The 26164-nt window shown below is 40.0% G+C and overlaps 1 protein-coding gene across 3 annotated transcripts; it reads left to right on the top strand.

Moving 5' to 3' along the window:
• The first annotated feature begins 1395 nt into the window (after nucleotides 1-1395).
• Nucleotides 1396-19388, top strand: NDUFAF6 (NADH:ubiquinone oxidoreductase complex assembly factor 6). Of its 3 annotated transcripts, none has more exons than XM_031050575.2 (9): nucleotides 1396-1532; nucleotides 4912-5015; nucleotides 6243-6365; nucleotides 10617-10673; nucleotides 12145-12247; nucleotides 13772-13905; nucleotides 15595-15696; nucleotides 18682-18738; nucleotides 19242-19388. In XM_031050575.2, exons 2-9 carry the CDS (start codon nucleotides 4995-4997, stop codon nucleotides 19368-19370), a joined length of 726 nt encoding a protein of 241 aa, XP_030906435.2. In that variant the 5' UTR covers nucleotides 1396-1532; nucleotides 4912-4994; the 3' UTR covers nucleotides 19371-19388. The 3 variants fall into 3 exon arrangements, with proteins under 3 accessions (XP_030906435.2, XP_033922183.1, XP_033922187.1); XM_034066296.1 differs by having other exon boundaries at nucleotides 1487-1506; nucleotides 4912-5011; XM_034066292.1 differs by lacking the exon at nucleotides 18682-18738.
• Nucleotides 19389-26164: the final 6776 nt, after the last annotated feature.

The raw sequence follows: 26164 nt of genomic DNA, 5'->3' as shown, positions 1-26164 counted from the left end.
GTTTAGAGTCTGTTTATGTAACCCTTCTGCCAGGAACTGGCAGCCACTGAAAGAAGTGGATTCGTTTATCTAGGGGTTCTCTCTGAAAACTTAAAACAACAGCAGTTTCAGCCTCCACCCAAAGCTGAATGACCTCCTTTGGGTGCCCTGACAAACAATAAATCCTGCTCAAGGCATAGCAAGGGTTTGAAACGAGGTCCAAAGACAAAGAGAACCTTAGAGACGGGGGAAAGGGAATAAGAAAGGCACAGGATAAACCCACAACAGCCACTAATCAACCCCTAACACTCCAGTGAGATCCCTAACCTCCCTCTCCAACTTTGTGACACAAAACAAAGGCTTGCTCTCATTTCCAAGCAGATGCCTTGTCACTTGAACATCACTACCCACTTAAAACTCTCCCCATACTGTTTGTGGGTTCACTTTACAGTTAAGCTAATGAACCTGTGCACTACTGTCCACAAAGAGGGAGGGACATCCTGTCCTCTCTTCAGCCCACAGCCCCTTGCTCGTGCTGATACCCACCTAACCATGCAGTGCACTGATTCAAGGCACCAAACTGGCACAAAATCAGCTCAGGAAACCCAAAAGTGAGCAGTGGATGGGTTTCTGCTGGTTCAACTCTCTCAAATCAACTTTCTGTACTATAAAATGAAAGTCAAAGCTGGTATCAGGGAAGAAGATGGCAAAGCTGGGAACAGAAAGCCAGACTGCTGTTGCTTCTAAAAACTGGGCTGGTGTAGTTTTAAGATGAAACTGCTCTTAAGCACTTTTGTATGAATGTTCTGACCTATCCCCATAAAGGCCAACCTTTGAGGCAGCATGGCCACTCTGTAGCTACAGGACTAACAGGACCATTGTGTCTCTAAGTAAACTCCACCCAGCCTGTACAGCTGGCCTGTACAGCCACCCAGCCAACAGGAGGAAACTGGGCCTTCCTGCAAAACATATTTTAGTGAGGACTAAGCCCTAGGGTGAGCTTTGCAGAGCTGCTGTCCTCCGCTCCCTCAAGCAGCAAACCAGCCCTGAGGCTTTCCCCAGTGCCACGGCCGCTCCTGCACACCTCCTGTGCCCATAGCTAGGCGATTTTTACAGCTCAACTTCCTCAGTTTCTCAGGGCACCCGGTTTAAAAGTGCCTGGTTTACTGGGGAGCGCAGAAATTCACCTCGAACCGCCCGCCTCGGGGGCTTGATGGGGGAAAACTGAGGCACAGAGGGCACATCGGGCGCCATTTGCAGGACAACAAAAGGCTTCCACCGCTCCACGGGCCGTACCCGGCCATTCTCGGGTGCCATCTACCGGTGCCTCCGCCGTGAGGCGCTGACAGCGCCCGGGTGGCTGCCGGGAGAGGCGGCGCGGCGGGCAGCATGGCGGCCGTAGCCATGGCGCGGAGCGGGCAGCGGCTGCCGCGGGGAGCGGGTTTCCGCAGGGGGGCCCCGCGGCCGGGGCTTGTCGGCGGGCGGGCAGCGGCGGCGGGCTGGAGCCGGCCGGAGCCCGGCGGAGAGGTGCAGTATTGCGCCGAGCTGGTGCGGTGAGTGCGGGGGGAGGCCTCAGGCGCGGGGGTTCCGCTCGGCGCAGGGGCCTTCCCGTGCTTCCTCCTGCGGAGATGGTGCCGAGTTCCCTGGAGCCTTGTCAGGAGTTTCCCCCGGCTGCCCTCGGGCACACGTAGCCGCGAAAATAACCCCTGCGGTTCCCATGTGCGTGGGGGCCGCGGTGGGTCCTGCCCGTACCTCGCCCCCTCCGTGGGGGGAGCAGCGGAGAGTACCCAAATGTGAAAGCAGCATGGATGATATAACCTGCAAACGGAGATCTCCTTCCCGCACCTGCCTTCGCAGCTGCTGTTACGGAATAACGTTTCCATTTCATTGTCTTGGCTTTTTGGAGAGAAAGATCACCGGTGATGGGTGTTTTCAGAGCCTGGCTACTGGGCAGTAGCCGGGCTCCCAAAGTGCTCCTTGGAAAAGTGAGCCAAAGCAGAGGAAATCCTCTGGACAGCTGGACAGACAGCTCATGTAGTTTCGCTGACCCGAATGCAGGACGGGGAGAAGTCTGTGTTGTCAAAAGCATACATTTTTTGTCAAATCCAAAATGCTTCAAGAGAAGCTAGAGTGCAGCTCAGACGTTCCCAAGGCAGGCAATGTTACCTGCTTGGCTTTGAGGCTGCAAACAACATACAAGGCCCCTTAGCTGCTTTCTAGTCCACAGTTCAGAGGTACAGAGTAAACAATTAAACAAGTCTATTTGTAAAGACTGGAGTAATTTATCTTTAGATACAGTTGTTCTATGTGGCCAACCAAAGCAGGCAGGAGGCTTCCAAGCGTGGGACAGGATTATCTTCTCCAAGCTGATGCTTGTAAAAGATATAAAGATGATCAGCAGTAGTGTTTGAAGTAGGAAAACCAATGGAAGAAATGGGACAATCTCAAATTTCCTGTGCAGCACCAAGCAGTAGGCCTTTACTGATGCATCTGAATGCATAGCCAGGTTGCATTTGCCATGATAAAACTTGAGATTACAGCTTTGTTTTCATTGTTACACTACCCTGTATTTGTTTACCTGTTACTGGGGAGATGAGAAGCTGTGTGTACAGTTAATACACAGGTAAAGTTAGTATGTACAGGTGAAATGTTTTCACAAACTGAGCAGAATAGTTAGGTTCCAAGGCACAGGAGCTGAGAATGGTTGAATTTGAACATTGTTATTGTTGTTATTTTTGTTAGATCACTACTTATAAAATACGTCTGCTTTCAAAAATAATACTATGAAAGGTGGTTATGCTTTTGGCATCATTTAATTAAAACTGCTGTTCAGAGTAGCTGATATATTGCATGGGAATCAAGTTATTAAAAGTAAGAGGAAGGACTTAACTATTCAAGCAGAAATAAACCACTTGAGGCTATGCAAGCATCAGTAACTCACCAGTCCTGAATCTGAGTCTCCCACATGTTAGGAGGGGCAACTGAGTTACAATTTAATGATGTAGATTTGAGCAACTTTTTTTCAATATGCAAGGTGTCCTTTCTCTTTGGTTTTCCTTTTTCTGCTGAACAATGCTTTTGGTGTAGCTTTAAGCTAGTTGGTTAAAAATACATTCCTCTGATAGGTAAGTTTTCTGTCTCTTGCTGCTTATGATGTCTGCTCTGGAAGACAAGCTTGTGGCATGATGGTACTGTGGAGTTTATAACATGGAAGAAACCAGTTACACTGGAAGTCCAGTAACGGTCATAGCCAACTTTTCTTCAACCTGTAGGTTTGTGTGTAAACTTGTGCTTTCTTGAGGGGAAAACTGAAAAATACTCGGAACCAGATTTAAGGTCTTTCTGTCGTTTCTTCATTTCTTACACAAAGAGATTTGGCATGAGCATGATCTGTGGTCATACCAATTCTATTTTACAGGCTGAGTCTTTAATGGATTTATTTTTCTGCTGTTATATCCAGGAGTGCAGTGTCAGCATTAAATTCATTTTTCTTTTTGCCTTTTTTTCTTAAGTATTTTTTGGCTATGTTTGATTTTTAAGCTTATAGTGATTGCAAACCAAAACAACAAACCAACATGCCAACATCATTACTAGAAGGAAGACAAATTTCTCTATTGTTCTGCTGTTTCTTTGTGTAATGTGTTCCTTTGTTTCCTTTCTGGAAGTAGTGGTGTTTTTGTGTTTGAACAACCCAGACAAAACAGACAGACAGAACAACCCAGACAGAACAACCCAGTTTGAACAAACTGGGACTTGGAGAATGTGGCAGTAAATGTTGCAGCTGTGCCCAGGGTGGTCAATACTGGGCATTACCGCAATCAGCCCTGAAAATACCACTAGGTTTGAGTTGATAATGCTTTTCAGAAAGTGTCTCGAGGAAGGTTTGATGTATGTGTTCTTTAATGAAGGTGACCTTTACAGCCTGCTAAAATTCACAAATGTTATGGTTTTGTTGATGCTTCTGTATTTGCATCAAGCTCTAAAAGAAGTTTCACAACTGTTGTGAAAACTCTAAAGCGTTTGCTGCTTGTCAGCTGCTGCATGTTGTAGGGGTAAGAACTTCTGTTAAATCTCAGATGCTTTTTATTTGATGCTAAAAGTAGCAACCCTAATAACCTGTGGTTTTAGTTTGGCCTTGCTATTTTAAGATCACGTTCAAAAGAAATATGAGTACATGCAAGAACAGCAGAAAACAAGTTTCATGAAAACAAGTAAATGTCTTTTACGTGGCACCTGCTTCTGCACTCTCAAAGTGAAACTTGGAGTTGCTGGTCTTGTTCTAATGATGAATCAGATTACAGGCTTATCAGAGTACACCAAAATGTTGTTCACAACAAGCAGTTCAGCTTTCCAGAGGTGACCAAGTGTCTTTGTTAGCTATGGTTATGATGATTTCACAATTTATGAGCTGTGCACTGTGATTGTTTTTAATTTAATGGCACACCCAAGTGGCCGAGCAAAGGCATACCACCCTCTACTGGCAACAATTTACCTGTGGTGAATCTGGCAAGACCTAGAGTTCTTATGCTTCGAATGTAGTTACCAATATATAAAACCTTACCGGTTAAGCAAATGCTCTTCTACCAAGCTCCAAAGCACAATCTTAAAGAAATGTGGTTTCATGCTTGGAACAGAAGTCTGGGAGTTGGGTAGTCTGGGTTCTGTTTGCAGATATGCCACAGCCTTGTTCCATGCCTTTAGCCAAATAGCTTGAGATCTGGATTTGAGAGATGCAGTGGGAGTTCAGGCAGCATCCCCTCCCTCTTGGAGTTTGTCTTATTTTAAAATAAGCTTAAAAGCTGCCACTTTTGCACAGTCAGAGTTTTGAACTGTAACTTTTTGCTACTATTTTAGGAGTTCAGTGCCAAGCCACAGCACACCCGATTTACACAGAGCTATAAATAATACATGTATTTTTTCATCCTTTCACAGAAAGCGTGACTATGAAGGGTTTCTGTGTTCTCTGCTGTTGCCTGCGGAATCTCGAACCTCTGCTTTTGCCTTGAGAGCCTTCAATGTGGAACTGGCCCAGGCAGGTATTAAAATAAATTTGTGAACTCTGGAAGTGTAAAATAAAGTTTCAATAGTGCAATACAAACCTCTAATTTTGAATGGCCCATGGAAAGTAGCCAGTCTCCCACAGTTTATTTTGCTTATGTACATGGTTTTGCTGACTTTCCTCTTCATTGTGCATTTTAAAATTGAATGACAATAAACAGGCTGTGATCCTTGATGCTGTTACATGATTGCATCTATGTCCTGGCTTCAAGTGCAGTGACTGAATCAATTAAGTGCAGCTAAATCCTATCTGTTGAAGGTCTGTAAAAAAAGTTGGATGATATAATCAGTTGGCAAAATCAGGTGATGCAAAGGCTGTGGGGAGGGATGTTTGTCATTAGGGAGTTGTGGGAGGGAGGTGGCTGCAGTCTTTCCCCTTTGCTAGGTGGCCAGAAACTGCCAGTGCAACCAGGAAAGTTGGTAATGCTTGCCAGAAAGGAGTGGTCCAAGAAATGTGCTGAACAAACAAAACCCTGAACAACTTCTACAGGCTGTGCTGGCAACCAGTTGCTCTGCCTGCCCTCACTGCTTTTATCACTGTTTCTTTTCCCTCTGGGAAAACAGCTAAGGTAAGGGTCACACAGGGCTTAATCTCCATGGATTTCAAAGTTAGGTAGAGTGAAGACTTTTTTGTATGCTTTATGAGGAAGACAGGGCCACAAGCATCATCAGAGGTCTGGAGCATCTCTTATAAGAAGAGATTGTGGGAGCCAGGCCTGTTTAGAGAAGACTGAGAGGGGATCTCATTAATGCATATAAATATCTCAAAGGTGGGTGCTAAGAAGATGGTGCCAGACTCCTCTCAGTGATGCCCAGCGACAGGATGAGGAGCAATGGCTGTGAACTAAAACACAAAAGGTTTTGCCTCAACATGAGGAAGAACTTCTCTATGTTGAGGGTGGCAGAGGACTGGAACAGGCTACCCAGGGAGGTTGTGGAGTCTCCCTTTCTGGAGACATTCACAACCCTCCTGGAAGCATTCCTGTGTAACCTGCTCTGGGTAGCCCTGCCTTGGCAGGGGGCTGGACTGGGTGATCTCCAGAAGTCTCTTCCAGACCTAATGATTCTGTGATTCTGTGGATAACTGAATTCAGAACTGATCACTTTCCCTACTGAGTTTGGCTATGTCCTGTGTCCGTCTTTTTGTGTAATTAGACCAAGTGTCTTAAAGACACTGAATTTCACTCCGAATGTATCCTTTCCAGATCAAAGACTCCGTAACTCAGAAGACTACAGGTCTGATGCGAATGCAGTTCTGGAGGGATGCTGTGGAAGGCATATACTGTGATAACCCGCCACATCAGCCGATTGCTACAGAACTGTGGAGGGTAAAATACATCTTTATTGCCCTACAGTTAACTGAAATATTACTGCAGAACATGATGACATCGTTTTGTGTGTGCCATGTTGTATCATTAATAGCATTATTTTATCTAAAACAGATAGTGTAAATTATTCGTGTGTCTGTGTCCGATATTGTAAGTTGCTGACAACCAAAGAGCAGAGTTGAAGAAGGATATTTAAGACCTAGTTGGAGGGTCAGACTTCTGTGAACCATCTGCTTTTTTCTCTTCTGTTTAGGTGAAAGTCAGAGTAAATTGTTGTAGGCTGTAAACTGATACAAAGTGAAGTGCATAAGTATACTGTCCTGAGCTAGTGCTAGTCCTGCCTGAAGAGATTAAGCTGTACAGAAGACAGGAGGCTAAGCACAGAGGTCTGCCTGAAGAGATTAAGCTGTATAAAAAGAAAGGAGGCTAAGCACAGAGGTTGAAATAGCAAGTAGGGTATGAGGAAAAGCTCAAGACCTTCATACACACTTACTGGGTAGTAGGGAGAATCTTAATACAGCCTTCTCCCATCAAGAGTTGCTTGATGACTTCTATTTGTGTACTGTGTTTTGCGCAGATCCTTTTGTATGCATTGTGTGACAGAGAATGTACTTGAGAACTTAACAATGCATTGAGTAACAGAATGTACTTGTGAACTGAACAGTTTGTTTTTACCAAGATGCCTGGGTTTTGCAGGCACTAGAAGAAGTTCATAAAGTACACTTGCAGATCTGTTCCTCTGCTGCTCATGACCAAAGAAAGAGAGTCTTTCTTCCAAAATTTTTGCTTCTAGTTAGTACCGTCATTGGTAAGTTTGATGAATGATTGAAGGTCTGATGGCAGTGTAAGTGGATTTTCCCTTGATGCTGATACAGAGCCACATAATAATGTAATTGGTTGGGTTCTCGTCATCTAGTCAAACTTGTCACTCAAAGGTAACATCAAACTTAGATCAGGTTGTCAGGGTCACATTGATTTAAGTTTTTAATTTCCTCATGGATGGAAATTCCATACATTGCTAACTTGTCATCTTGGTGCCCTGCAAGTCTTAGAATTTTCAAAATGAGCAGGTACCATAAGGCCTCTATAAGACCAGAACTTGCATCTAAACAAAGATCTGTGAGCTCCTGAACAGGAAAAGCTGCCTTTGTCTAGATCTCAATAGCTGAATACAGTTAACATAAATTTTGTAGGTAGGTTTATGAGCCTGCTGAAAAACAGGCAGTGAAATATCTAGTCTTCACCCAAGTATTCATCTGCATTGTTCCTGTTAAAATCCTGTGAAAAGCAGGACACTTACTGTAATGCTGGATTAGAACAACGCAGTTCCTGTGGGATTAGAACATTTCACATCCACTCTGCTGCACTTCTGAGACCACAAAAATGAAGCCTTTTCAAATCCTCTTTCAATGATTTTGGCAGTGCTGAAACTGTGGCCTCTCCCTGACTCTTCCGCCTTCAAATGTGAAATAAAGCATAAGTGAGCATTTGTTCCTGTCTGTCAACACACACGTTTAGATTAAATTGGGATTTAAACAAGATACACTTTGTTTGATTAAGAGAAAACCTCAGTAAAGCCAAGAAGTAAAATAAAACACCTGTTACAGTCACTTTTAGGAGGACCAGACCTATTCATAGGTGACTCCAGCTCATACAGTTAGAATGAAGACTCACAAATGTGAATGTTTTTATGGGATTATGGGAGTTGAAGATGCACCTAGGGTGATATTTTAATGCAGGCATTAAAATGCAGATTTGGTCATTTGGCATGTCAATCTTTCTGTGCCTTCGCTTTTTATTTCCTTCTTTCTGTCTCTCTTCCAGCATATGGCAAGCTTCCCAGGAAAAAGAATATTTTCTCCCAAAATGCTTTTGTCTTCTTTCCAAGGAGGAACTTGCTTTACTGTAGCTTAATTTAGTTTTATTTCTGAAGATATCTTGTCTTGTAGTTGTCTGATTGAGTGGATTAGGTACAAGTTAGTTTTGGATATGATTGTATATATTCTTTGGACCAGTTTTAATTTCAGGCTGCTTGTGTGTATATCCATGTTGGGGGGGTGTTTTTATGCCCACTCTCTGAGCAGACCATGACCAACCTCCCTCTGAGTTTAATTGCTGAGCATGATGTCATATGGTGTGGAATATACCTTTAGTCAGTCAGGATCAGCTGTCCCAACCGTGTTGCCTCCCAGATCCTTGTGCACCCCCAGCCTGCTCACTGATGGGGTGGTGTGAGCAACCCAAAAGGCCTTGAAGCTGTGTAAACGCTAACAAAAGCAGCAGTAACAAAAACGTCAGTGTGTTATCAACACCATTTTCAGCACAAATCCAGAACATTGCCCCATATAAGCTAGTATGAAGAAATGTAGTTCTATCCCAGCCAAAACCAGTACAAAATTTAGATAGGAACCATTCATATATTGAGGTATCAGCTGCAGCCCTTTCTAACAACTGACTGCCAGTCATATTCCTTTCTCACAACACAGAAAATTGATTTTGAAGTGGAAGAAAGAATTGGCCTATCTCTGGTAAGATTTCACTTCACATATGATTTCCCTAAAGGAAGACCAATATAAGGCAATCCAAACAGAACTGGTTGTGAAAGGAGATACTGGAAAATAATTCAGAAAGTGTTTCTAGGAGCTCTGGTAGCTTTGAATGCTGCAGTGCTGGACTGAACTAACAGTCCAACCTGAACTGATGACCTTTGCATTCTGGATGTGATTTTATTTCTACATATCAGCAAATACCCCAGGAATGACCGATTTGAAGAGTGTGGCTTTCCAAATGTTCCAGAGTGTTATTGCAGTTCTTAGAAAGAAGGGTTTGGAAAGACACCTGAGCTCACAAGTATTGCAGAGCTGTTAATAGAATTTAGCATGTCTTTTGCACAGCAGATTTTGTGTACACTGTTCTCATACTGTTGAGTTTGTGTGAGGATAATTTTGAATTTCCAGAATAAATACTGATTTATCACCTTAAGTATGTTCCTGAAGTTTTGTGTATATCAGAATACTCACATTCAGATTCCAAGAGTTTAATGCACTAGTAAAGTATATAAATAGTCTTCAATAGTATTTCTAGGATTATTAATAGTTCATCTCTCAATTACTTTAATATAAACTTACATAACAGCTGTATGATACTTGTTCTTACTTATCTGTCCATTTTTAACATACAAAGAATGAGGCCTAATTCTCCCATTTCTGTGGAAGAAGCCAATTTCCGAAACTTGAAAAATGAGGACCAGTGTGTTTGAATGAAGGTGACTCAAAATAGATGTAATGTACAAATCAGACAATTTAGGAGAACTCAGTCTGGTGCTTTAAGTCTTGACCTGTGACTGTTTCAAGGATTTCATTTACAAAATAATACTCAGGATGAACAAATGAGAAGCACAACTGACGTTTGTAGTGGCAACTTAGAATTTGCCTTTTCACCAAGTGCTTCTTCAGGCAGATTTTCTGGAATCAACAAGAAGATCTGTTCTGGATAAATCTTGAAAAAATATTTACAAACATAACGGATGTAAAGAAACAGTTGAAAGTGACATAAAGGCTGAGATTGTGAGAAATCTGCTTCATAAGTTTTGTTTATAAATACCGTGTGTGTGATTGCAGCCTTTCTGACAATGTGGTCTGCAAAATTCAGCCTGTGTAAGTAAGAGGATTGAAGGTGAATTGGATAGAATGAAGTGGTATAGGAAGAAAGTCAAATACAAGATAAGAGCTAGAAGAAGAGTGTGGAAATATGAGATGCTGTGGGATAGCTTTTTAATAAGCCCATAATATTGAATATTGTATGACTTGATTGAATGCTGTCTTTACAGTACATATTGGTACGTTGTACTGATGTTTTCTTGAACATTTACAAGGGAAGTCCTTTTATTGCTTGTCTCTCAAGGAACCTGTGTTCTCTTTGGAAAGTGAATGTAGTTATCTGCAAATATTTTGTGGGAATGTATGACTCCATAAAAGGATAAATTACTTTAAAAAAATATTTGAAAATGGATGCTCTCACTGCACTGGCTTGATGTCCAACATTGCGTTTTTTGTGTGCAACAGCTTGTAACAAAGCCAGTTGAAAATTTTTGTATCTGAAGAAGCTTCTAATTTTCCACTTGATCTAACCCAGTAAATATAATCCTGGTAAGAAAAGGCTTCTCTAAAATATATTTCAGCCTTCATTAAGAATGCAGTACTGCCATCATATTGTGTACATTAATACGGATGTTTTATTGGTAATTTTCAGGCTGTCAAGAGGCATAACTTGACTAAAATGTGGTTGATGAAGATCATTGATGAAAGAGTAAGTATTTACCATTCAAAGTGTGATTCTGGTTTTAGTCATAATAGGGGTTTTCCACCTTATTTTTGTTTGCTTGTGTGTAAAACAAAGGCTTAAATAATTACTCTTGTCCAGACAGTAGTGTTTCTCTTTAAGAATGGTACTGCTGTATTTCCTTTTTGATGCTTCCACTCATAATTTCTGTTTGTTTTTTTTTTTTTTCTGGCCAAAATGGCTAATAAAATCCTTTGTTTATTTTTTGCTTTAAAATAGATGTAGTTTTTGAGTCCACATTTTCTCGTCCTCTGGTCTGGTAACACCTGTGCTCATGTTTTCTGTTTGCTGGTCTCTGTTCCTGATTTGAAATGGTTACCCCTAGAAGTAATCCATTGGGAATTATACTTAGATACCTTTCTGTATGTAAGTGAGGGGAGTTCCATCCTATAGGATTAAGTAGGAAGGTCTCCACACAACTGTTAAGAATTTTGGAAAGTTACACTGCATTCACATTACCTTACTCTTCCTCACCTCTTTTCTCACCATGTCAATATTGCCCCTGAGTAGCCTTCTGTAGTGGTGAGCCATGGGTGTAAAACCCCACAGATTAAATGACCCATCTGCATCCTTCTGCCACACATTGCTGCTTCTCCTTAGTGTGGCTGTGGAAATTTTTCTAAGCAATGCTGTAAAGGAGATCATTCCAATCACATTCATTTTAAAATGTCCACCCTTTTTCTAGGAAAAAACTAAGAGGAACAGTTTCACTGGTACAGTGGTGCTTGCAAGGACAAGATTGAATAGCTGAGGGCAGGGATTTCTTAAGCTAGCTTTTCTGCTAAAGTTAGTGTCTCATGAAGATACACCTTGAGTCAGTTACTTGTGGAGTGTTGTTCCTATTTCAGAGGGGTTTTTTAATTGTAAGACTGGTGTGATTTAACAACAAAAGCCACTAGGGCAGGAAAAATGAGGGAGGATGTTATGGTTTTGGATGTATTTGCATATGACTTTGAAACGTGTATGTATTCTATGATTTATTTTAGTGCATGTTTTAAAAAATGAATCCCTACTTATCTACATTTCTTTGTGCTTCTCATGAAAATTAAGTATTAAAATTAGCAACCCCATAGTGTAAGAATATCATATGATGCTTTCTTCTGACTGTATCCTTTTTTATGAAGAATTCTGATTTCTTCTTATTGCAAAAAGTTAAATTTGTTCTAGTAACCAGACTTGGCTGCAGTTGCATGTAGTTACTAGTTATTTGATTATGTTAGACTCGCTATAACTACTTCTGTCTGTGTTTATGCTCTCTTTCTATCTCTTACTTCTGTCCTTTTATTTTTCTGATAGTGAATTAGGCTGACACGACTGTATTAATAAACTTGTGCAAACAGCAGTTCTGTTTACATTTCACTGAAGTTCTGTATTACAGAATGTAATATTAGCAAATATAATAATGTAATAACAATATGTAATATTGTTCATATTATAGGAGAAGAATTTGGATGACAGGGCATACCATAACATCCAGGAGCTTGAAAAGTATGCTGAGAACACTCAGAGTGCTCTCTTGTACCTCACCTTGGAAATGCTGGGTAGGCTTTTTTCCCTTTTAAATTTTGTTGGTGACTCTTGAGTACAGGTACAATATTTACTGGTTTTTACAAAACGCCCACTCCTTTTCCATTGGAGTTTAATTTCAGAAGTTGTTTTAGTTGATACTTCAGTTATCTTTTGAATGCTCAACCATAAATCTGGAATCGTACCACACCTGTCCTAGAACTCTATACTTTCCTTAGGAGCTGCACAGTGGAAAGTTCATTGAATTGCAACTTCCTACTGCTGTGTTGTTACTTTGTTTTCTCTTTTCTTGCTCCCTGTGGTAAATTCAGCCCCTCACTGTACTTTCTGATTGTCCCACTTGTCAGAACACCAAGTGCTGCGGTTTATTCTGCAGCTTTTCTTCTGTATTGCAGTGATATACACTAGTTATCTTGAAATGGCTGACTTCCCAACTTTCCTTGCTTATGATGTACATTTGGGTCTGAATCCTCTCCTCTTCCTGAAAGTAGGTTAACTCTTAATGAGTGAATAGCTAGGAAAAATGCAACAAAGATGATAGGACCCTTGTGATTAAGAGCTACTATTTCTGTCATGTCTAATAGTAGAGTCACAGAATGGGAAAGAACTGTTCATTTGCAGTGGGGAAAAGGATATTCTTTTAGGTGTCTGTTGCATTGTGGAAGTATTCTCTGTATGACTTCAGATGTAAAAGAAGGGTGAGAATTACTATTATTTAGTAGTATTTAGTATTGTAGTAGCAATATATTCCTCTTCCTTACCACACTAGTCTGATGGAAGGCCAATGCTGTGGTTAAAACAGCTTAAAAAGAAAAAAAGAGAGACAGAGATACAATGAGCACATTCTTCTTTGGAAGAAATGAGGAACCTCTCTCTTAATGTCTGATGTTCACTCAGTATGAAATCAGTTAAATGTTGCGTTTTTCTGAACATCTGACAGAAAAATGTTAATTTTCCGTTGCTTTGGAGATCCGATTAAATTTGCCATGCTACTGCCTCATTGCCCGTGACAGCACAAGGGAGACAGCAGAAATACAATATTGGGGCAGGGGACATAGCTGTAGGACCATTCTCTTGGGCTTCAGTATACTGCTGAATTGACTGCAGCTAATCATGAAACCATGCTGTAAGCATTAATGCTTGTCAGGAATCTTACACTTGAATTATTTTTCTGGCAGGAAAAGCAGTTCTTGGAATACTGTTATCCCAGGAAAACACATTACAATGTCTTTTCAATACATCAGTACGTGTACTGATGTATTGTATCTGAGTAGGTGCTACCCTGCTAACTATACCCTTTGCAGAAACTGCAACAAGCTAAGAGATAACTTGCTCCTGAATGTGGAATTCAGTGAATTTGCCTGCTGCTTTGCAACTCTGAGATGAGATCTCAAGGCATTTTATGAACATAGACAGTTTTAGCACAGACCAATGTGCTTAGCTTTCCTTAAATATGACTGTGATACACATCAGGAAAGACTATACTCCTCAGAAGTCCTGGCAGTATGTTTCTAAATATATTATTTCTGCAATTTCAGGTGTGAGGGACGTCCATGCTGACCACGCAGCCAGTCACATTGGGAAAGCACAAGGCATAGTTACCTGTTTAAGAGCAACTCCATATCACTGTACAAGACAAAAGGTCTTTCTTCCCATGGACATTTGTATGTTGGTAAGAGAAGCAAGTTGCCTGGAATTGCACAGGATAGTGTTTCTGACTGTGTCTCTCAATGCTAGATATGAGATCATAGATTATAAGGCCAGAAACAAGATGTGTAGAAAATTAATGTGTAGAAATGCGCATATGGAATGGTGCCTTTTTTTGTTGTTGCTGCTTTGCTTTAATTTGGATTTTTTACATTTTTTTCTTTTCCTATCTCCATGAAGGAAGCACTGTGAGAAATCTTACTTCTGAAACACATCCTTGGGTTTCTCTTTGCTATCTTTTCATAAATGTGCTGATGAATTTGGGGAGTTTTGGGGCTTGTTTTGTTTTTTTTTGTTACATATTTGAGAGCTTGAAGCATACATTCCATATATTGCTGTATGAGATGGTGTAGTCCTGTAAATTCTGCAGTTCAAACTGTATACTTAATTTGCATTGGAATTTGGCAGATCTTGCAATTTGGGTAAAATGGGATTAAAGATTAAAATGTTTAATTAACATTCTCTAGCTAGATCTGTAGGTATCTTAGCTGTTACTCCTTCATCCCCAGTCTTTAAACATTAATGCTGTTCTTTTTATTTTTAACCAAAATTTATATAATTATGGTGATGCTTAAGGCTGCTTAAGGCAGTTGTGTTAGTATTTTCTGACTATCGTTTCAATATTGAAAGTTTTAATTTGAAGTTTAGTAGTTTAGGCCACTGAAAAAACATAGATACTAATATGGGCCAGAGTTACAAGGCTGCAATAAGGACTCACACCCTGCTTTCAGCCCTTCTGGAGCTGGATGGTATGGAAGGCCTTCCAAGTATTTAGCTTTTCAAGCATAGCCTGAAAATTCAGTCATTGCTTGCCACGGAAGGTGTTTTACAGTGAAACTGTAAAACCAGCTTGCATCCCTTCTGTGCAGACCAAGCATCCTGCAAGCATTTCAGCTGCTGGCAAGTGTCACAGAGTTCTGCTGGAGTCACTACTTCCTTTGAGGCCTACGTATCTGCCTCTATACAGCTTTCATATGTCTGAGTGTGGTTGGGAACAGGCAACTGGTGCAGTTCTGATATACCAGATTATATCTTATATTGGTCAAAGATTGTGATCAAAGAATAAGTCTGGGGTTGGTTATTTTTTTGGGGGGGTGGGGTTTTTGGTGGTTCTGTTTTTTTGGTTTGGTTTTGACAGTGGGTTTGTTTGGATTTAGTCTTGGTTGGTTGGTTTTGTTCGGGTTTTTTGGGTTGGGTTTTTTTTGGCAGGCTTGGAGGTGCAGTGATCCCAAGATAATGACTTACCTCATAAGCCAGCATGGCTTCTGTGTTAGCTGTTACTTGCTTTTTCTGCCTAATACTAATTCTTGGATTCTGGTTTTAAATATTGAGCATCTAAACTGATCTAAATTCCTGAAACTTTAAAATCTGACTTGGTATTTGACTGACCACAGAGTCTTCAGGGGACGAACTCATGCAGAGAGAGTCTGTACCAACTGTTGTTCTCTTTGTTAACTTGATATTTTTTTCCCAAGTGACTGGCCAAAAAAAGCCTCATGGAATTAAAAAGGAAAGGGCAGTGGTAAAGCATTTAGGCTGTTTCAGTCTTGTGTCATTACTGCAGTTGCTGGGACAGGATTTTGAAAAACTAAAATGGAAACTTGGATATTTATCAAGGGGTTTTAATCTTTCTGATTTTCCTTCCTATGTCTAGCATGGAGTTTCACAAGAGGATTTCATAAGAGGCAAGCAAGAGAAAAATGTGAGAGATGTAATTTATGACATTGCCAGCCAGGCCCATATTCATCTAGAACATGTGAGCTTCTTTCCCTTTTATTTATTTAAGCACAATTGATGCTAGGCTTCACAAAGCATTGTGCATGTGGTGTTTGAAGACTTAGAGCTGCATATTGGACTTCAGATATTTTACTTTTAATTACTTTGAGGGTTTAAGTAAAAAAACCAAATCAAACCAGCAGAAACCACCACACAAACCCTTTAAATATTACAGCTACTTCTTGTTGGAATATCATACTTCTGTATGTACAGGAGGCAGTTTACTTACAGCCAGGTCCAGTTGCATGTGTATAAATAGTGCTTAGAAGCCTTATTACTGGGAGGTGAACTTCAAGCAGACTTCTCTAAATGCAGCTATGTGCCAGCAAGGAATCAGCACCATAGAAAGCACTTCTGAATATGGTGTTTCACAGCACAGGGGAATGGCTGCCAGGAAAGCGGAGCATGTTGCCTTTAACTGCTGGTTAGTGTCTGTGGGAGCAGGGATTTATTCTCTAACATGACCAGCCATGCTTCAAGCTATGCTGGGAAAGGTACTTTCTGTTTATTTCTTTCCTGGCTCACATCCATATGAATTAAGGAAAACTTTATTTGCTTGGAACAGTGGATAATGGTTCCTGGAGAACTGCAGAGTCCTGTTCTATTTTTCTTTTATGCTCTTATTTTAGCTATATTCTGAATTGCTTGTTGGTACATAATACAAAAGCAAAAGAATGTTGTGTCAGCAATCCTGTGTCTACTTTTATATGGAAAACTTGCAAGAAGTACTGTAGAGAGTTTATGTCTACAACTACATGTGCGCTTGATGCTTCCATTATGAAAAGATACCACTTCAAAGTAAAGAAATACCAGATTTATGTCTCCATTTACAGATTCAGTATAATCCTCAATTATAGGATTAAGCTGTGATCACAGTATTTTATGCAGTAGAGATGGAAGGGCCCTTCTTGATTTTTCTGAAGGTAAGATGAGGCAGGCATGGTTTCTTCAGTCAGCGATTAGTTAGTTGATGAATGTTTTTATTTTTTGATAATAATATGTAGCCTTGGGCTTTATTTTTAATGCAGATTATTTATAATTTGCATTTAATACATTCCTGTTCATGTAATTTCACTCGATGCCTCAGTTTTTGTTGTCACATGCTCAAGGAAACTGTTTATTCCACTTAGAAGCAGTGAACAGAGTTGAGAAAAATGCAGTGTCAGAACTGTCCACTATGTGTCTTTTCTTGCCCAGCCCTCAACCTGTAATGCACAGTGTATAAAACCCATTGACTTTGGCTGCAACTGCAGCTTTCAGAAATTCCAGTGCTTTGCCTGAAATACCTCATATCAGGGATAGGAGGCATGGAAAATGAGCCATGTGTATTTCTTGTCCAGATGTTTAAGATTTGGTTGATGGTACTGCATGGAAACTTTGGGCAGAAGCAGGGAGAGAATTTGGCTCTTCAGAGCCTTTCAGCTAATTTGATAATTCCTAGTGCGCTGGTGCCCTGGCTCCCAACATGCCAAACCAGCTTCTGAAGGGAACAGGCAGAGCCTTGCCCCCCTTTCTTCCCACTCCATTCCTACAGCCCTGCCCATGTTATGCACTGGGAGGGTCCCATGGAAAATATGCAGTGTGATCATGTAATTAGAGACTACACAGAAAAAGTATAAACACAAGGAAGGCAGATTAGGGCAGCATTAGCATTTTATTCAGCTGAATGTTGATCTTGGCAATCCCCCCCTTTCTTTTTTAATGGATGGGTTCTATCATCTTAGTTAGGGTTAGGGTTAGTTCTTAGTTAAAGTATGAAAACTTGTGTATGAATACATGCTTCCAGCCTCCAGCATCATCAGCGAAGAATAATTGACAGTGCAAGATCTCTAGAGTGTTCAAACCACTTGAACTGGCAGTAACTGGCAGTAATAACAGGGTATTAACCTCCTTGATAATCGGATGGTCTTTGTTAATGCAAGGATAAAGATACTTTCTCCCCTAATGGATGAAATAGGCTTTTGCTGGCGACATTTGCTGGGTATTTCAGGACTTTAGGTAAAGGTAATGGGCTGCTGCCTCTAAATGCATCTATTCTGTATAAATTCACTGTCTTGTTTTGCCTGAAGGTCTTTTCAGCCATTTACCCTCTGTCTTTGTTGGAATTTCAGGGTAGGGTAAAGTTTAAGCTTGCAGAGAGGTTTCAGCAATCTCAGCATTTGTTTCACAGACCACATAGTTTGGAGGTTGAGGGTAACAGTTACCAGCCCAATTTCACAGTCAGAAGAAATATAATCCTCACATGCTAAGTTAAGTCTCAGCAATATTATATGAAGTACATTGTAGTAATGTGGCACTAAGTGGAGGGAGGTAAGTTTCTGACGTATGGTCAGCTTTTCTTGATACTGCGACTGATGACCAGCAGAGGGCAAAGTAAGGTAAGGAAGATTGCCGCTTTCTTTAGGAAGTGTGTGGTTTATTAGAATAAAAGCATATAATAAAAGTGCTCTGTCAGTCCCACAGTGATCCCTTCAGAAGCCTGCATATACATTTACATGTTCCACCTCTTTCTTTTAAGCATCCCTCCTTTTGGCTTTTTACATTTATCTCAATTATATTCTAGACCATTATGGACTCAATTTACCAAGGGGGGGAGGGTTAAACTGTATTTATTAAATCAGATGCAACTTGGAACTTTGTTGGAATAAGGGATGCTAATTTACATTGGTTTATTATATGTAAACTGTAAGATTGGCAAACCATACAAGAATTTTAGCAGGCCTCTCCCAGTATTGCATATATTTGTAATTCCTTTTGTATGCAGTGAGGGATGGCGCTGGCTTGCACATAATGAAAAATTATAGTTTCAGTATGTCAAAATAAAGAGGGACAGAGCCTGTAATGCAGTCTGTTGCCTCTAACCATTATATATAGTACTTGATGTTTAATGTAACATGTTAAATTCTCCTTATAAGTATGTTTGGTTTTGTTTTTCTTTCTCCCACCTTACCCCATTTACCTCCAGGCTAGATCTTTCAGTAAGAAAGTTCCTGTGAAGGCATATCCTGCTTTTTTCTGTACGGTGGGTGTGATACAATGCACTCTTTAAGTGATGGACTCCTTTCTGTGCTAATATGTTTGTGAAGAGTATGAAATTGAGCATGGTTAACTAATGCTTTCTGTGTCTGGTCTGGGGGAGGATGTAATCCTTAAGACTTGTGAAAATTGTAATGCCTGCTTGAGGAACCTCATGGTTTTGATCAACACTTCTAATCCTTCTGTAACTACATCATTGCACCCAAGATGTCAGCATATTCATAGATCATTGTTCTGATGCAGGGGCCCAAAAATCTTGTCTATTTTTAGAATTTGCTGTTTGGTTTAATAAAGGATAATGCTTCTCTTCACAAAACCTGCTTTTTATATATCCTGTAAATGTGATGGTTATGCTACCGCTTAATAAAACAGGCAGATCATCAGGCCTTATTGCATTTCCTCATTTGGTTTCATGTACTGCTTTTTAAACTTAATGCCCATTTTGTTGTGTGCACCATATGGATCAAGTTTTTTTTTTTTCTTTTCTAGGTTGCTTTAGATGATTATTTATGTAATGTGCGAAAAGTGGACTTCAATATATTTCATCCAAGCTTACAAAGGAAGAGTGCATTATTACCATTGCATTTATATATTAGATCTTGGAAAAAAACATATTAAAGGTTTGGGTTTTTTTAATATGGGTTCAGAGTGCTGCGTTTTTTCTTTAATGCCTTAACTTTATAGAATTGTTAAATGTGTAACTTCACACTTCCACAAAGTGGAGTTCATGGGAAACAGCAGATGCACATGAACTGTAGCTGTCAGCTTGCTGGCACTAGTTAAGTTTGTTCTTGGAATATTAGGCTGATATCTCTGCTTCACATGTCTGCCAAGTCATATGTCCCTGTCTGAGATTACTTTTCTTGTCTTTCCTGTAGTAACAGCAATATGACAGAATTCTTCTTGGACAAATTGTGTGCTAATGGGTACTTCTGACAGTTCTGACACTTTACTGAGGAAAAAATAAAAAGACTGCTTTGTTTGTGCCCAAAAGCAGTTACAGTGAATGCTTTATAATCAGTTAAGCAATTCTGTTTAGTGCAAGGAGCAGACTTCTTGCAAGTATTAATGATGCTTTATAGTTGGAGGAATGAGCACATATATTTGAATGCAAGAAAACTATCAGAAAAAGCTTAAGCTTTTTCAATTATGTAGAATTTCAGACTGGTGAAGTAGAGCTGTAGTACAGAAATCAGTTAACTGTGTGTTGAGATTGAGTGTTAAAATGACTATAGGTAGTGGGAGGATAGCTTTGCAGCATAGGAAGAGAACCCTAACACTGTTTATCTGCAGCTCAGCCAAAGGGTTGTTAACTTTGCTCTTGGCTTGGCTGTATCTTCCTCCTGGTTTCTTGTCTCCATGTTGTTGCCCACAGCTACCATTTCAGTGTGGGTTTGACTGCCTCTTTGTTCATATTCACCATGCTGCTCAGGACACTCTCCTACATGGCTTCTGTGAATTCGTTTCCTTCAGTACTGTGAAGAAACATACGTGAGTGTTCCAGGTCATTTGAGTCCTCACTCTGTAAAGATACTTCTCTGTATCTTTGGTGGGAAATTAGTGGGAGCTTTGTACTCTGTACCTCTTAGGATCAAGGTAAATGTTTCTGTTTGAATTGTTTTTTGGTAAAGTAATACTTCCAAACATCCAACTTGATTCAGCTGCACAAATCTGGTAGCTTATTCTGCCGTCATCCTTGTTCTAGTAAATAGCTGCTTTTCCCAAAGAATTGTTTCTTTAATCGGGGTCAATCTCCCCAGATGCTTGGTTGTATAACAGCATCCTGTGTTTAAGTGTACAGTGCCTCATCATGAACTTCTGAGAACAAAAATCATGGCTTCTTTTTAATCACAGAAACTGTCAGCATGGTAGAAATCTTAGGAACCCAACATTAAATCCTTCATTTGGTGATTTTATTTTACATGTTTGAAGTTAGTTTGTGATACTGGTTAATTCTGCAGTTTCCTATTTCCAAGTAAGACGTCTCTCTTTGAATTTGTTCAACTCAGGGTCTTGGTTTCTGTATTACTGGAAGTGTAATAATCAGGGTTGTTAGGAACCTTGAAAAACATGCGTATACTATACTCGGAGAATCCTGGCTGTTTCCTAAAAGTAAAATCTCAACAGGCTCCATCCATTCTCAGGTCATCTCCTGTATCTTATCATTGGGGTTCTTGGATGTGGCAGAGACTGGTAAAAAGAAATCATTTCCTTCCCAGGCAGGCATGGCAGCTATTCCTGTCAAGTGAAGAGCAAAGGCCTGGGCTGTGTTGCTACTACCAGGCCAGCTGCACATTCACTCTGTTTGTGTTCTGCAGAAAGCATTACAGATGTCTCTTTCTGTGTTTGGTCCTTGTTTTGTTCCGAGTGTGATGAGTCAGGACAGTAGTGGCAGCCCTCTGTCCTCTCAAAAGGAATTGCTCTTCTGTAAAGTGAACTTTTGGCAGGAGCACAGTACAATAAGGAGAAGGAGAAGAGTGTAGTATCTCCAGTGCGTCGAGTTGCTACAGTGGTATCTTGCTTGCAGGCCACAGGGTCAGTGCTTAGCTTTGGTGTTGAAGTGGAACAAATCTTGACAATGTGCTTAATAAAACGTAAGTAGAAGGGCTGATTTGTTGTAGTGTAGAAAAGAAGCCATGTGATGCAATGAAAGGTTAGCAGAATGACTCAGTAAACAGGATATAGAATAAATAAATTCAAGTTATGACTTCAGTCACAAGAGAGTTTTGAGTGACCTCAGAAAGTAAAGCAGCACTTTGAATTGCAAGTGACAGGAGGCTGGTTGAATAAGCAATCTGTCTCCTTTGCATCCTTCAGGGAGCAGCTCTCTCTTGGATGGCTGTGCCTGATTCTGCCTTAAGGACAATGTTGTGAGCAGAGGCATTAAATACCTGTCAAACAAGGTAGTCTTTATTTGTCTGCTTTCACTAGTATCATCTCCTTTTATTTCTTTATAGCAGTTCTGATAATTTGTAATTCTACATCTTACAAAAATTCATCTTATTTTTCCTTTTTGTTGTTGGTTTTGGTTTGTTGTTTTTTTTTTTTTTGTTTGTTTGCCTGTTGGACCTAACAAAGCACTTTCTCATATTGGTGCAAACTTACTGGTTATTGCTGTCACAAAAACAAGTGTTGCTAGATGCTAATTGCATGCTTGAAAAAAAATCCACATCTGGTTAGCCTGGCCCATGTAAAGCAGCTGTCTAGCAGGAGTCCTCCTCAGTGACCTTATGTGTTTTGTATATCTTTGATCTATATGGTCTTGCTTGCTTTTGGTTAAGCACAGAATTGTATCTCTGTCTTTCTCTTCAGAGCACTTCACTGGAGTCTGTTCTAGAATTTTTACACTTAGACATGCAAGTGTAAGGTAGCAAAACATAGGAGTGGTATTAAATCCTATAACAGATTTTCATGGTAGGTAACAACTACAGGATCAAAAGTCCTGGATTAATAGAAACACATCAGACGTCACTTACCTAGTGATCTAGCAGTTTCGTTGGTTTCCCACTTAGGCACATAATAGTCTTAGTAAAAACAAGCCAAATGAAAGATTAATTTTCAAGTAAAAATGCAAATATCTTAATCATCACTTATGAGAAATGTGTCCTCCACATTGTCCCCGTTTCCCTCACAGCTCAGCATCTCAGTATCTGCATCTTATTTTGGTCCTCTCTAGTGTCAAAATGTTCCAACAGTACCAGAAAATGCTTTCCAAGCCTAAACACAGGAACTGCTATGCTGCAGGAGGGGGAGGGTCATGCACGTTAGTGTTTTACAAAGGAAGACACAAGAGGAACCACTGAGACTATTAATAAGCAGTCTCCAAATCCAAAAGTGAGGATTTTTTTCCTTGCTGCTCTAATGCCAGGTTAAGAACTATAAAGTTTTAATTATAAAAGGATTTAGAAGGGGATACAGTGTTATGCTGAATGTGCTCAGAACCTGTTTTCCATTGTGTTTGCTGATAGCAGTGTACTGAAAAATTACGTTTCAGTTGTTAAAACATCTCTGTCTTTCTTCAGCTTTCAGGATTCTTCTAAGTCTACAGATTATTTTTTTTAACGTGGCTCAAAGTGGTAATCATCAACCACTTTGAATCCACTGAAGTTGATCCAGTAAAAAAATTGTGATAAATAACATCCATGGATACATAAATAATAAGAAAATACACAAGCAGTCCTTTATGCTTCAGACCATACATTGATTGGTATTTGCCTTTATAGAGGCAACAATCCACAGGCTTATGTTCTCTGCCAAAGCAAATAGAGTTCAGTATTCTGCTCCCGTAGGGGCAAATTATATATGCAGTGGGTTGACCTATGGATATTGGAGATTCCCTGTTCTAGGTCAGGCCCCTCTGTATCTGCACAAAGTCAGAAAGGCAGGATAGATGTGCATTTCTGGTTTGTGGATAAAAACTGCCAGGAGTCTTTAGAGGAGGATGCTGGTTTTCTTTTTTCATAGTGGGGGGAAGTTCAGAAACCTTCAACTGTGCAGTACTAAGTGGTTGAGGGGTTTTGGTCAAGTTAGCAGTAGAAGACCACTTTTAAGTGGTAGCTACTCCTGTAGAACCTGCTGTAAGGCCTAGGAGCAGCTACCCAAGCACTGCTGTCTGGAGCTGAGGAATATTTTGCTCTTTGCACATGAAGCTGAGCACACTTCCTTCTTACTCAGGCCATTCAAACTTTCTATGTTATTAATCTGAAGACTCCAAAGGAATAAAAAAATCAAAATTTAAAGCTCTATCAGTCACTGCCCAGAAGGCTGGAATTTGCCTAAAAACAGAAGTCCTTTTTGTCATTATTGTGCATAACGCACAAAATCCGCAGCTTATTTTAAGCTACAGGTTGGCAGTGTGTGACAGGACAGGGCAGTTTTGTTAGTTTAGCTCCAACTGATTTCTCCTTTTATCAAATCAGATCAGTTGTAGTTCATCAGCCTATGACATCATTCATTCTATGACAGAATCACAGTGCTCTGGAGAATCAAAGCCATGGTGCTGTGGCTGGGATGGGAGATTTAGACTTCCTCAGTCTTCAAGCTTCAAACACTTACAAATTCAGAGGGCATGTTTAGTTTTGCCAGAGTGTGTCTAGATGCTGTTCCTTGCCCTATTACTGCATGTAATCAGTTAAAGCTGAAGCCTGAAAGCTTAGATTTTGTAATTTCACACCTTCAGTTGCCCTAGGCAGAGCAAAACATTGTGGTCTAGGAGATCCATGCCTGCTTAGATTGTCACTCTTAAATAAGCATAAAATTAAATTAAGGGGAAAGAAAAATAGTTAAGATATAACTCTTGGGCTTCTTCTGTGTTGGAAAGGCCACATTCCTTCAACATAGTCTTTGAATATGGCATTCTGTTTTAGAAGTCTGGTCTCTGTTCTAACCAAAATGCCCAAGCAAAGGTTGGCTGCTGTTTTAATTCTGTACAAATCTCAAACCCTCCACAAAGCCAGATTAATATGATTTGTATATTTAACAAACCCTATAGTCTAAACTTTTAGTAAGGTAATATGCTTTGAACTGCAAAAGCACTATGTCTGCGTGGCAGTCGGAAAGCCAGAAGGTTCAAAACCTAGCACTTTCTGAAGTTTTTGCTTAAAAAAAAATCAGATTAGTTTCTATTAATGAGTAAAGAATAATCTTTTTCTTTCAACAGCACAAGTTTAGAATTCCACATTATTCATTATTTAATGAATGCTGAAGTTAAAAATGGCATGAACGTTTACAGGGACAGAATGAGACACATCCATCCCTAGGAAATGAAGAGTTATTTCTGGTTCAGCCTCTGAGCCCTTTCTTCTCAGGCTGCTGGCCAGCAGTTTGGCTGTGGAAACTGAGGAAAAAGAATGCTCTTTGGAAGAGAAATGGGGTTCTGCAATGAAATGGGATGAATACTAAATAAAGGCTGTTCTATGTTTATATGAATTTCTAGTATAAACATTATTTCTAGGGAAAGGCCATGCTTCTTGTGGTTACTCCTTTGCCAAATTCTTTCGTACCTTAGGTGTACAATGAGTGCAGCCTCTTGGTTATGATGAATTCTCATCATATGAAAACTCAGAGCACAAATGATGGATTTTGTTAGTTTTCCCTTGGCTGATCCAGAACTGCCCTCTAGTAGTTCCAAAGAGATTTTGAATATACAGATGGTGAGCAGAAATCCTTGCTGTGTCAAAGCCAGCAATCCTTTTGTGTCAGTATCAGAGAAGTGATCCATCAGAAAATTAGTTTGGCTTGAGCTTTCCTGGCTCTGTTGTTCATTATGATATGGTGTGAAAGGGTTATTGCCGGATCTCGTCTGTATGGTGTGTACAGCAGAGGGGCAGAAAGAAAAAGCAGTGCATTGTATTCTATCTTGATCTCACTTCAAAAGTCACCTATTTGCAATTTAGCTTTTAAGGTATGTTAAAATGTTAAACTCTGGTAATAGTTGTAGATGGACAGAGCTCAACTGAAAACTGAGACAAAGCCTACAGGTAACCTATAATAACCATCTGAAGTCAAGTTCACAGCTTGGGGCTAAATTGACAGAACACACAGTTTTAACCCAGAGAGGTTGGGAATCAGTCTGCGCTCTTGAATTTGAGTCCCTGGGTTTGGATTCTGTTGTATGTGCACAGATACTGGCTCTCATAATAATATATCAGTGAAAGCCATTATGCAACAGTAGATGTGAATTTAGTGCGACTCTCAAACCTTTGCAACAGATTTGGATGATATCTGACAGCCAGAGATTCATGTTACTAACATAAGCTTGACAAAATATTTTAGAATGACATAAAATTGCAGATGGTCCTGTTTTACTGGACATGTTGTTTATAATACATGAGATAGACAAATGTGCTTTTTCCTTGCAAAAGTGCCCATACACTTACATGTTTTTATTTTAAAGGGAAATGCTTAAAGCTGATTACTGAATTATGTTCCTTTGGCTGCCTCTTCTTATTCATGTTACATAGAAAATAAGAACCATAATACATCAGTTTTACAAATGTTAAATGCAATTCCATAAAAATGGTGTGAGAATCCTTATTTGTCACTTGGCTGCCTCCCAAGTGTGGTCTGGTTGCTGCTAACAATTTTTTTTTCTTATGCCAAGAGTAAAATTCTAACCCCACAATGACACAACTGAAGTTAAGTCACTTGCAGACCCGAGTTCAGTTTAGAGAACTGTGGTGATCAGTAATTATTAACAGCAAGTTTCCGTGGTTCATCTTAGGCTCTGATCAGCTGGTTAGTTGGCTGTGGTGGGTTTGCCAAGAGCTAACTGCTCAAAGGTTAGCAAGCAGGTGTAATAATTTTTCAAATACAAAGTATACTTTTTATTCATAAAATGAATAGAAATAGATGACGGAAAATTTTAGTAACATATATTTATACCTAATATATATTTTAATTTATTTTGAAAT

This window comes from Melopsittacus undulatus, chromosome 1 (assembly GCF_012275295.1).
Source record: "Melopsittacus undulatus isolate bMelUnd1 chromosome 1, bMelUnd1.mat.Z, whole genome shotgun sequence".
Classification (NCBI taxonomy): domain Eukaryota; kingdom Metazoa; phylum Chordata; class Aves; order Psittaciformes; family Psittaculidae; genus Melopsittacus; species Melopsittacus undulatus.
This window is presented reverse-complemented; position numbering and strand designations above follow the sequence as displayed.